Genomic DNA, 12,161 nt, shown 5'->3' with positions numbered 1-12,161 from the left:
AAGTCCTTGAAACAGGACATTCTTCTATGGACTCAAGACTCAACTCCCTCGATGTTAATACTTTGCTAAGAGCAAAAGGCAATCTTAGCCCATCCCCCAAGACCCTGTGCATCTAATTTAACATTAAAACTCCTTCAGAAATTTCCTTATCTCTTAACCCCCTGAAAGATAGGTGTTGGCAATCATCCCCCATGCAGATGGCCCACTGATACGCATCTTAACCGTCTCAGGACAAAGGTTTTATTAGACGGTAATAAATGACCTTTTCCCCAATAATAGCTAGTCTCCTCAAGGTTCTGGAGACCTTGCTTCCAAAATTCCTTAGAGAGGACGCTATCCTCAAACCCCTCTCAGCTCCCAGGGATAATCAACCGTGGGCTTTTCCTGCCCACGGGTCCTGTCCCCTTGCTTTAATAAAACCATTTTGCACCAAAGACGTCTCCATTCTTTCTTGGTTGTTGGCTCTGGACCTCACCCCACCAAACCTCTAACCTATATTCCAAAACTTCAAAGCAGACTATATAACCATTATCATGGAAGCAAGTCTTCAGGAGTTATCTCCTCTTAAGTCTTTGACTTAATTCTTGGATATAGCATTTTAAAAGTATACTCTTAAGCAGACAATATGCCAACTTGCTTGAAAACTGCACTGGTGAGCTCGTCTGACCTCATACTCTAGGTTTAATTTTTGAATGGTTGATGACTGGACTTAGGCTTTCAGTGCTCATGCACTGTTTGGGTTAAAAGATACAGATCACAGAACAGCGCCTAACGTTAAGAGGGCCCTTAGGCCATCTAAACTCCCACCGTCTTGCTGTGGGAGTGAAATGCAAAAGAATTGAGGCTTAGAACCATCCGGTAGCCTGAAGGGCATCTCTGGATTCCGAACTGTGCACTAACCCCGCCTTTGCCCAAGGAAACGTAGCGAATTAGATGGTTTAACCTTACCCCTGGACTTCACGGATCCTGCTTTCCACAGCCCGACCCAACAATCACAAGGACAGCGCGCCTAGAAGCAAGGAGATACTGCTTCATCTGGAGAACTGGAACGTAAAGCAAAAATTCAAAGAGCCAATAAGCATGAAGTGCTAACTACTAAAATCTCCAGGGCAGTTAACGCTTTGAGCACCATTCCCTCCCGCCAACCTAACTCGACTCCAGCTCGACTCCTCGAAGCAAGGCTGACCTTAGGAAGGCCAGTCCTACCAGGTGCCCAGCTCTTCTGAAGACAAAATGGTTGGCCCTAAAAAGGGCCGTTGGCATCGATCTACGCAGGGCGGAGCGGCAACTCAGCCCCCGAAGCCGTAGAGGGTGCGGCCTTGGCGCTTAAGCGCGTACACTACGTCCATGGCCGTGACCGTCTTGCGCTTGGCGTGCTCCGTGTAAGTGACGGCATCCCGGATCACGTTCTCCAGGAACACCTTCAGGACACCCCGAGTCTCTTCGTAAATGAGACCCGAGATCCGCTTCACTCCCCCACGCCGAGCGAGGCGCCGGATGGCCGGCTTAGTGATGCCCTGGATGTTGTCTCTCAGGACCTTACGATGACGCTTCGCGCCACCTTTGCCCAGACCCTTACCACCCTTCCCTCTCCCAGACATGGCAACCGTGGTGTGAAGACACAGCCTCTGGTATCCGCAGGCTGGCTGTCCCCCTAATATACAAGAGTGCCGGACCAGATTGAGAACAGAACGCGCGCGGCAGGAAGCCCGCCCCGCGTCATCCCCGCCCGCCGGGCATTGCGTCATTTCCTGCCCGCGGTTTTCCCGTCCCGCTGCGCCCCCCACCCCCACCCCCACCCCCACCCCCACCCCCACCCCCACCCCGCGGCTGCCTCTAATCGCTCCTACTTAAAGGATATTGGCCGCAGCCGCCGGCAGAGGATAGATTCCGACGGAAGGCTTCCGAGTTCTGCTGCCGCTGCTGCTTTCGCCTTTGTCTCTGTACGTTTGCGGACTCCCCAGGCCAATTAACTTAGCTACGCAGAAAGGTCTTCCTGGCGGGAGAGGACCAAAGGAAGAGTAGCCGGAGCCGAGAGACGGGCCATCAGGAAGGGAGGGTCACAGCTCCTGGAGCGCGGCTACGTGAAACTGCGGCAGGAGCAGGTCCGATCACTTGGCGGACCCAGAAGGCGATGCCGGGAGCAGCCGCACCTGGGGTGCGGGCGGGGCGCGGGAGGAGAGATCGCCCTAATCTCTCGGCCTGGTCTGTTTGTTGGTATGGGGCGAGGAGAAATCGTATCCTAGGAAAATTGGTCGTAGGAGTATTTGCAAGCCTTCGCCTGGGGCTCGGGGAATCCGACGCGCTGCCATCCAAAGCTCTGCCAAAGAAGCGATATATCCAGAATAGAAGGCAACGGTATTGCATGTCTCCGTTTCTACAAATCCTCTAAACGACTCTGCTCTCAGCCAGAAAGCAGAAACCAAATTGTGTCCCCATTGAGGCCCCACGTGAAGTTCGCAAAGTTTGCTGAATTGGTTATCTCCAGGGGAAATCTCCATTTTTGAAAGTCCTTACCGGAAACCGCCCTGTGAAATTAATTGGAGTCCAGTGATAATGGGTTTGTTACTTTACCAGGGCCTTCTGATAGGGGAGTCCACCAGAAGACGTGGTTTCTGCTTCAGAAAGCTCTTTTTTTCTGAGGGATGTGTATTATCTTTTTTTTTTAAGGAATATATTTATTCATGAGAGACCCAAAAAAGAGGCAGACACAAAGGCAGAGGGAGAAGCAGATTTCTTGCAGGCAGGCACTAAACCGCTGAGCCACCCAGGGATCCCCAGATGTGTATTATCTTAAAATTTATATCTTTTTCTTTCCTGGCTCTATCTTCTGTATGCTGGTGAATCCCAATACTATATCTTTATCCAGACCTCTGGGCACCAGACATACAGATCTTCCTGGTGGTTCTTTAGTCATTTTAAACCCAAGAAATCTCAGAATGCTTGAACTTCAAAGTTGCAAGGTGTGACTAATGGAGTCTGAGGGAATTCCTTCTCTTCTTCCCCAGCCTAAACCATGTTCTCTGCTCAGTGGATGTTGCCACCGGGCATCACTTAATCCGCACCGTGGGATTCACACTAGATGTTGGTTACAAACATTAAATGAAAGGAATTTGGAGAAAGAAGGTATATTTTAAAAAGTTTTTCTCTTCCAAACAGGCTGTATAGTACTGGCATTCTGAGCATTCTGTTCTAATTTTCCTCATAAACCAGAGATAGTGTCATACTAACATCTGTGGCCAAAGTAATTTCTACTGAAAAAAAAAATATATATATATATAAACCCTTTAAAAATCTTTGCACTATGTATCTTAAATCTCATGAGAATGTGAATAGAATAAAATACATTTCATTTGTATAGCTTTAAACTACTCTGTGTAGGGATGCCTGGGTAGCTCAGTAAGTCTTTTTTAAAAACCTCCGTGTGTAACATATGACCTGAGCCTACTGCATTCCATTGGGATATGTTGCATGGGAAAGCCAGATGTATAAGTTTGTAGGGAAGGGAAGACTTCCTTCTCCCTTTTAGAGTCTATGGCTGGACCTAAGAATTAAGTTCATGTAAGACTGACCAAAAAAAGAAAAAAAAGTATATATTTTAATACTTTTATGTGTAAACAGGAGTCTTCAGAAGGAAAATGAAGACCTGAAGAAGCTAACAGTAGGCCTGGAAGATTATCTATACCTTTTAAAACAAGGAATGTGACAAGACAGAGGGGCTTGGGCTAGAGACAGTAAGTTGTGGGACAGTGATGGGGAAACATATGGGGGAAACTAATGGAAGATAAGGTTTATTTGAGTAGATTTGTTCATAACAGATCCATGTCAGCACTGCCTCCCAGGCTCCTAATAAGAACGTCCTCTTCCTGGCTGGGAGGGTACCTTTCTCATGGGAAATTTTAGGAGCTGCTTTTAGGTTGGAAAGGGGGACATCAGAGGCCCCCCCCCACACCCACACACAAACTGTATCTTGATTCAAGTAACTTCGGCTCCAAATAATTAATATACTGAAGTGGCATATTTGGGGGTGGTATGTTCTAAACCCCTGCAAGCTGAAATCTGCTGTAGAGGAGGCAACGTTTTATCTCTACCCTCTTAGAGTTTTTGGCTGGGTCTGATAATTAAATTGACACAAGACCAATTCACCGGAGAAAAGCATACACGTTTATCTGCTCAAAGTTTACTTGACATTGGAGCCCTTATAAGGAAATGAAGACTCAAACAAGCACTTAGAGTTGACTGCTTATGTGCTGAACTGGACAGAGTGGTAAATCATGAAAATGTCACAAGAATGGAAGGGCTTCAGCCAGGGCAGTGAATGGTGGAAAAATAGGAAGATGAAAGTTAGTTTAACAAAATTTGTTTCCACAGCTTTCTCTTGGCTTCAGCTCCCTATTCTTGGGGAAAAGAATGTTATTCTCCCCCTGGTGTAGAGAAGACATCTTCCATATGGGGGTTTTACCTCCTGTTTTTAGGAAAGAAAAAGCAGAGCACACTTCTTGCACCTTCCGTTTTTTCAAGCGTCTTTAGCTCAAAATAATGCATGTGCCAAAGTGGCATAATTTAGGGGTGGCATATGCTGACACTGATGGGGTTCAGGACATGCTACCCCCAAAATATGGCACCTTAGCATATTAAATATTTTGAGCTGAAGAACTCTTGAGAAAAAGACATAAGCGGGAAGGTCACTCTAACCTCCCCCCCCACCCCCCCCAAAGCCTTCTCTCCCTTGAAACAGGTTATAAAAGTCTCCTGTGCCTTTTCTATGTGATTAGAGGGATAGAGAAGGAGGAAAGGAGTGTCTTTATCTCTAAAGACAAAGGGACTTACAGAAAATTTTAATAAGCAGGTCTTGCTGCCTCCCCTGGTTTACTAGACTTACCTTGTACTCCTTCACCTACTCCATTTCTGCAGGAGTACCTGTACTTCATCAAACCCAGCTTAGAAATACTCAGGTCTGTTTCTTTGGATGTTCATTTCCTTATGAAGTTCCTTGCTTTACATAAAACATCAAATAAATTTGTGTGCTCTTCTATTGTGATTCTTTGTTGGTTTAATTTACAGACCTAGCCAGGGACCCTAAGATGACTGAGGAATACTTTTTTCTCCCCTATGCCACCTGTCATTGTACAGTACAAGTAGTAGTGTTAAGGTAAAAAGGGGAAGTTTATATCCAATGAGCAAGGTGTGGAGGGAAAGCTCAGAATGGAGCTAAGGAAAGGAGCTCAAAATCCCATGGCTTCTGAATTTGGTTCAGGGCTATTGGCCTGAAAGGAAGATGAAATCATTTCACTCATGTGGAATTTAAGAAACAAAACGAATAGAGAAAAAAGAGTGAAACAAACCAAAAACAGACCCTTAACGGTAGAGAACAAATCAATGGTTACCAGAAAGGGGAGGCAGTGCTGGGTGAAATAGGTCATGAGCACCCAGCAGTGTACGGAATTGTTGGATCACTATATTGTACACCTGAAACTAATAACACTGTATGTTAAACTGCACTGGAATTAAAATTTAAAAATAAAAGTTAAAAACAACCAAGATGAAAGGAAATCAGGGACATGGCTTGACCAACCCACGAACCAAAGATTCAGTCTTATCTTGGGGGTACTTGAAGCCCTGGGGGTGCCTGCAGTCAAAGACTGTGTTATACAAACTGTCTTCCTGGAACATATAGTCCATTACTTTTTTGATAAAACAAACATGCACATAATGTTATATTTTTCTTTTACTTGTTTATTTCCTATAGCATATTTTAAGGTTTATATGTTCCTTCCCCCCACTCTCAGCCCTCAATAATGAAACTTTAAGGCTCAATCTGGAAACTGCAGGTTCTTATTTTTGGTGAAAGCAACTTCAGAGATATTAGTAGGAGATAAATACTCCCTTTTTCCCACAGCAGCAGCAAAACAGGTTTTTCTGCATTGTCAACTGACTTCTGATAGTGTTTTGAGAATGCAAGAGTCATTTGTCCAGTGTGGAGACTAGGTGAAATCAAAGGATTATTGCTCTGAATTCTGTTAACGGTGACTTCTAAGTATTGGGGAGCAAGAATTTCCTGTCCCTTCCAAGGTCCTACCCAGACTAAGCATCAAAATGACATGAGATAGATTAACCAGAGAAAATCAAGTTTAATTTTGTATGTACAAGGAATCCACATGGAAACATGGAAATTCCAAAGATAGGTAAAATGAACTAAGGAGAAGTGGTAGAGGTCTGGGATGTCAAACAGAAGAAATGCAATTCACAGGAAGATAAAAAAAAGTGGGACATTGAAGACTGATCAAACAGGCCTTGCTAGGTTCCTCCTGGCTACCTCACCTAGTCCATTGTGTAATGTGGTTATCCTTGGTGATAGCGCTCTTCCTAGACCAAGTCTTCTACCTAAGTTCTTACCAGGTAGTTGTGGGGAAGGAAAAGAGCTTTTCCTGAATCTGCTGGGTTTTGATTGCCTTTTAAACTCATAGTAATCTTCACGCCTGCACTTGGCATCTGTAAACTACAGATTGTTCTCTTCTGAGAATAGCCAGGGGACTTGAAATTTTCTTACTCTCTATATTATAAAGGCAAAATACATCCCATGATGGTTAGATTCTATATGAATATACATTGTAGGGGAGCAAAATTTTGCTCCCCCGAAATGTGTTTGTTTTTTGGCCTGTGGATTATTTTAGCCTGATTATTTCTAAGAAACAGAAGACTCAAAGAAGTTTTTGTTTTTGCCTCCCTCACAACTGCTTAAAAGAATTTAGATAGAGGACCTGCTCTAGGAAGGGAACTATCACCATAGATAAGGACTGTATAATATTACCTGGTTGTGGTAGATGGGGAGGAACCTAGCAAAGTCTGTTCGCTAAAATTCCTTCCTATACCCCATTGTTTCTGAGTGGCCCGGCAAACATTTGTTTACCAAAAATTTACTCATTTTCATTTTCTTGTGATGGTCTTTCTTCCCTCTGCACTCCCAGACCCCAATCTCTTTCTTAGCTATGGATGGCATATAAACCTCAGTTGCCTGACTGCCTGGGGACCTCATATTCTTATATGATTTTCTCCTCTTAATCGGTCTCATGTCAATTAAATTCTTAGACCAGCCAAAAAAGCTTGAGGGGTAGAGCAAAGTTTTTCCTCCCTGACAGCAGCTTGAGTATCTTATCTAAATGAATGCCATGGCCAAGAATGCACATGTTAAAAAAGAACTCTGCAAAGAAATGTGGACTGCTTTGGGCTGTCATCCAGACCCCCATGTGGTAGTTTCCTCTTTTGATGGTAATAGTTTAGTGGAAGAGTTTGAGAAACATTGAGAAATCTGATGGCACAGTGGGAAAATTCTCCTTTGCTTTAGAATGTACTGCAAGCCTGATGAAACTGAAAATCTATGATGATTTCATTCTTTTGCTTTAGAATATTATGCGGGCCTTCTTACTTGTCCAGGACAAGCCATAGTTTTTCTGAGACTATTTCTTTATCTGTGAAATGAGGAAAGTAACATCTACTTCACAGAGTTGGGATTAAATGAGATAGTGTATGTAGAAGGATTGTTAAATACTGAGTAGTGCTCTCTATGCATTAGTAATTATTACAAAACAACCACAGGAAAGGGTAACAGTTGTTTCACATCAGTTATACTTTTGCAGGACATCTTAGGTCTCCCTAGAGCAGGGGACTGTGCTGTCCAGGGGACTCTTGAAGACATAAAGATAAATTTCTAGGTTGTTTAGTGTTCAGGAAATCTCAAAATAACTTTTAATTTATTTTGCCTTCAGGAGGAAAATGATCATATTGATACCATAAAGTATAAGCTTGTTGGGCCTGATTTTGTCCACAGGTTTGAGGTTTTATAATGTTTGGATGCAATAGTTTTTCAATAGAATGAGCATATGATTGAAAGTTTTATATTAACTTCACAGTTTTAAGATGGTAACCTTACATGACTGTTTTCTGACACAATTTTTCTGAGCAATACTTCAAAGCAAATAAAATAATTAAAAAGCAGAGGATATTCAATTTCCCAATAGAGAATAGAAAACTTTAAGTTGAAACTTTTAGATGAAGCTACTTTATTGAAGAAAATGTTAGCAACTCCGTAATCAACGAATAGTTGATTTGCTTTGTTTACAGCGTTTAATCTGATTGATAAGCAAGTTGACTATTCAGAAACTATTCACCATTGTGAAGGAGAAATTAACGTTCCAGGACGCATATTCCTTTATTTAGAAGCGTTTGGTCTACAGGTCCTAATTGGCCATTGATGGATTGAGAGAAGGGAACCGCATTCCAAGGCGAAAAGCTCAAGAAAAGCGGAAGGCTGTACCTTGCAAGTTGGCGCTAATCAGTACACGACTCCGAGTAGTTAAGAAGTTAAACTTAAATCAATTTTTGATTCCTTCAACTACATATTTTGTTGAGTCACCGTCATACTGTAATGCAACCAACGCGCTTAGCAGTGTCAGGCGCCGAAGAAATGTTAGCTACGGGCTTGGAGTTACGTAACTATTAACTGGAAATACAGGCTGAAACCTAGTTCATGGGTAGGCTTTTATTTCGAAGGAATCTGTTATATTTTAAATCCCAAGCTTGCAAAAACACTTAAAAATTGCGCTTACCAAAATGACACCAATTGCAAGGAAAGGTCTAAGAAGAAAAACAGCTGGGATCGCTAAGATTACAGAAAAGTACGGAAAGGTGACTATAGGGAAAAGATTAGCATAACAATCTACCCGAATAAATAGGATTGAATCCTGGCCAATGAGATCGCAACCTGGAGGTTCCTAACCCTCCCGGCCCAATCAAGACAGGGCTATATCTATAAATAAGACTGCCGAGCGCTTCTTGAAAAAAGCGGGTAAGGCGCCATGGCTCGTACGAAACAGACCGCCCGCAAGTCGACCGGCGGCAAGGCCCCGCGCAAGCAGCTGGCCACCAAGGCGGCCCGCAAGAGCGCGCCGGCCACGGGCGGCGTCAAGAAGCCGCACCGCTACCGGCCGGGCACGGTGGCCCTGCGCGAGATCCGGCGCTACCAGAAGTCCACGGAGCTGCTGATCCGCAAGCTGCCGTTCCAGCGGCTGGTGCGCGAGATCGCGCAGGACTTCAAGACGGACCTGCGCTTCCAGAGCTCGGCCGTCATGGCGCTGCAGGAGGCGAGCGAGGCCTACCTGGTGGGGCTCTTCGAGGACACCAACCTGTGCGCCATCCACGCCAAGCGCGTCACCATCATGCCCAAGGACATCCAGCTGGCGCGCCGCATCCGCGGGGAGCGCGCCTAGAGCCCCGTTTTATCAGAAGGCCACCTAAAGGCTCTTTTCAGAGCCACCCATGGTTTCACGAGGAGCAGCTGTACCCGCTTCCCGCCTGGCGCGGGTCGTGCCCTGGTGTAGGGGGTCGAGGGATCCGGGGAAACTCGCACGTGTTGGGTAGTGGGATGCTGGAATCCGGCCTGACTTTTCGGACTGGCGCGTTAAGGGAGCAGCTGAACGGCTTATGTTCTACGTCGTTCTTGCCAAACCTGCCCTTAACATGCGTTGAAGTCTAAAGCAACAACCTTTCTGTGAGGAAACTTGCCGGAGGGAGGACCGTGCTCTACCGGCCGTTTGTAACGTTACAAGCCGCCGCCACGGAATACGTAGTACGAATCCAGATGCAGAAATGAAGTGAGGAGGCCCTCACGTGCTTTAGTGTTCGTTAAAACACGGAGATGGGAATCTGGGTCTATCTGCCAGTTCTAAGAACTAGGTCCCTGTCTACATGTTGAAGTCTTGTCCTGGAATGACCTAGTACCGAATACCTTCCTCATTGCATAATGTAAGTGGCGCAAACAGGAATAGGAATTTGAGGGAGCTACCTGATTTTTCTTCTGAGACAGTTTAGGTATTCTAAAAACCAAAAGCAAAACGAGCTTCCACAATGCGTAGGGGAGTCAAACGGTGCAAAAATAAGAAAAAGTTGTCTTTGGCTGTCTCTTCAGATCTCTTACGTACGCAAGTCTACGACTGAAAGGTGAAAACCATCCCCAAATATCTCAAACAGGTGATACTGTACTTTTGCGTAATTTATTGGCTGAGTCTGGGATGGCACACTTTGATTGGCTAGGACGGCATTTACTCTGCTAGCCACTAGGGAAGTGCCAGCCGAAGCTATTATTTACGTGGACTCCACCCCTCTGTGACGATAATGTTGGAAATTAACCAATAAAAGTGCAGTCCTGTGCGAGCCTTCATTTGCATACAGGCTCTATAAGTAGCACGTAATCAAGCCCTTTGGAAGTAGTCCGGATCGCTTTTGGTGTGTAAACGCTGCTATTTGCAAAAATGCCTGATCCAGCAAAATCGGCTCCCGCTCCCAAGAAGGGTTCCAAAAAGGCTGTCACGAAGGTGCAAAAGAAGGACGGCAAGAAGCGCAAGCGCAGCCGCAAGGAGAGCTACTCCGTCTACGTGTACAAGGTGCTGAAGCAGGTGCACCCCGACACCGGCATCTCGTCCAAGGCCATGGGCATCATGAACTCGTTCGTCAACGACATCTTCGAGCGCATCGCCGGCGAGGCCTCCCGCCTGGCGCATTACAACAAGCGCTCCACCATCACCTCCCGGGAGATCCAGACGGCCGTGCGCCTGCTGCTGCCCGGCGAGCTGGCCAAGCACGCCGTGTCCGAGGGCACCAAGGCCGTCACCAAGTACACCAGCTCCAAGTAAGGGCGCGCAAAGGACGCAGTAGAGGCTACTTCACCCCAACGGCTCTTTTCAGAGCCACTTAATTTGTCACAGAAAGGGGCTGTAAGCGCTCGCTAAAAGACTTGAGCTTTTGGGTAGGTGGGGTGGGCCTGTGATCTCGGAAGCGTTTGGGTATGGCGCTAGGTTAGGACCGTGGTTGTCGGAATCTGGAATCTCCCGGAGTGCGATGGTGCCACCTAGTGGCACGGCTCTTACTAATAAACTAGTTCTCAAAGTGATTTTTTTTTTAAGATTTTATTTATTCACGAGAGACATAAAGGCAGAGACCGGGAGAAGCAGGCCCCCTGTGGGAAGCCGGATATGGGATTTGATTCCAGGACCCTGGAATCCTGACCTGAGCCAAAGGTAGACGCTTAATCAACTGAGCCACCCCGGCGCCCCTCGAAGTGATCTTACTTAGATCTACGGAGTCCACAATGGGAGCCTACGTACCAGTAACCGAGCAAGCAGGTTTAATGAAGTTTAGTAAAGTTTTTATTTGGGGGAGGGGCTGCTGTTCGACTTGGTTTCTTTGCCCATAAACTGTGAGCAGGTTTCCTTATTTATTTTTGCCTCCCATCCCTTGGGACATTTAATTGGACGCTAACCGGCATTTAGTGGTTAAAGGCCAGGGATGCTGATTAACATACCCTAATGCATAGGGCAGCCCCGCAGCCAAGAATTCCTCTAACATCAGTCCTCCGGCAGTGGTTGGCCAACCCAGCACCCTGGCTTCCTTTCTGTCAGGATTTAATTTTCATTTGGAACAAACTTCATCACCACCTAGCCAACATTACTGCTCTTGGTGAAAGCTGAGCAGAACCCATTTACTGTGATTGCTTACACTCCACAGGAGATGCTCTTTCTCTTCTCCAGGGCAAAGAACTTGTTTCCTCTAACCATTTCCTGGTTCTAAGAGCCACCTTGGTGCTTGGTAAACATTCCCAGGTGCTTCTGAAGTTTCCGAATAGGTTGGAAATGGGGGTTGGGGAGGTGGTTTTTAGTGTTCCCAGGTGTATTTTTAAAATGTTTGGGGTGCATGATGTGCAAATGGCCACAGCTAAAAGGAGATGAATTTCTAAAGATCCCTTAGTTCAAAACTTGCATAACTCAAGACCTTTTGACAGGCTGGTGAATGTTTTACCAAGTAAAACATAGACCCTTAAGGTAAAAGGACTTAGTTTCCAGTTCATTTGTCAAGCTTTGAAACTAAGCTATTCTTGATAAATTTTAAGGAATTTGCTTGACGAGTTTACTTTAAATGAATTTTATTTATAATGGAAGAATTCAAACATCCAATTACAGCTACCAAAAAAAGGGCTGAATATGATTTATTTTTTTCACTGGAAAAAAAGATTTTCCGAGTCATTTTCCCTGGCGAGGGGAATGATTCACTGAGAATTTTAACTTCACAGTGAAATCTTGTACAGCACACTTTATAGTAGGGAAAATTAA

The 12,161-nt window shown here is 45.2% G+C and overlaps 4 protein-coding genes across 4 annotated transcripts in view; 3 read left to right on the top strand and 1 right to left on the bottom strand.

The window, feature by feature from the left end:
- Positions 1 to 1,761, bottom strand: part of LOC112664031 (uncharacterized) — a 29,445-nt gene extending 27,684 nt beyond the window's left edge. Inside the window, exon 1 of the mRNA XM_035700882.2 lies at positions 1,316 to 1,761. Within this exon, the coding sequence (XP_035556775.1) occupies positions 1,316 to 1,748 (433 nt within the window). The 5' untranslated portion in view covers positions 1,749 to 1,761. The remainder of the gene's footprint in view (positions 1 to 1,315) is intronic.
- Positions 1,762 to 1,818: 57 nt separating this feature from the next.
- Positions 1,819 to 3,358, top strand: LOC112664042 (uncharacterized). The gene is made up of 2 exons (XM_035700884.2): positions 1,819 to 2,358; positions 3,009 to 3,358. The coding sequence occupies exons 1-2, from the start codon at positions 2,135 to 2,137 to the stop codon at positions 3,100 to 3,102; spliced, it is 318 nt and encodes a 105-aa protein (XP_035556777.2). The 5' UTR covers positions 1,819 to 2,134; the 3' UTR covers positions 3,103 to 3,358.
- Positions 3,359 to 8,822: 5,464 nt separating this feature from the next.
- On the top strand, positions 8,823 to 10,945 carry LOC125752084 (histone H3). Its single transcript, XM_049095870.1, has one exon. The coding sequence runs from the start codon at positions 8,856 to 8,858 to the stop codon at positions 9,264 to 9,266; it is 411 nt and encodes a 136-aa protein (XP_048951827.1). The 5' UTR covers positions 8,823 to 8,855; the 3' UTR covers positions 9,267 to 10,945.
- On the top strand, positions 10,308 to 10,945 carry LOC112664039 (histone H2B type 2-F). Its single transcript, XM_049095872.1, has one exon. It carries the CDS (start codon positions 10,308 to 10,310, stop codon positions 10,686 to 10,688), a length of 381 nt encoding a protein of 126 aa, XP_048951829.1. The 3' UTR covers positions 10,689 to 10,945.
- Positions 10,946 to 12,161: the final 1,216 nt, after the last annotated feature.

Source organism: Canis lupus, chromosome 17 (assembly GCF_003254725.2).
Source record: "Canis lupus dingo isolate Sandy chromosome 17, ASM325472v2, whole genome shotgun sequence".
In the NCBI taxonomy this organism is placed as follows: Eukaryota; Metazoa; Chordata; class Mammalia; order Carnivora; family Canidae; genus Canis; species Canis lupus.
This window is presented reverse-complemented; position numbering and strand designations above follow the sequence as displayed.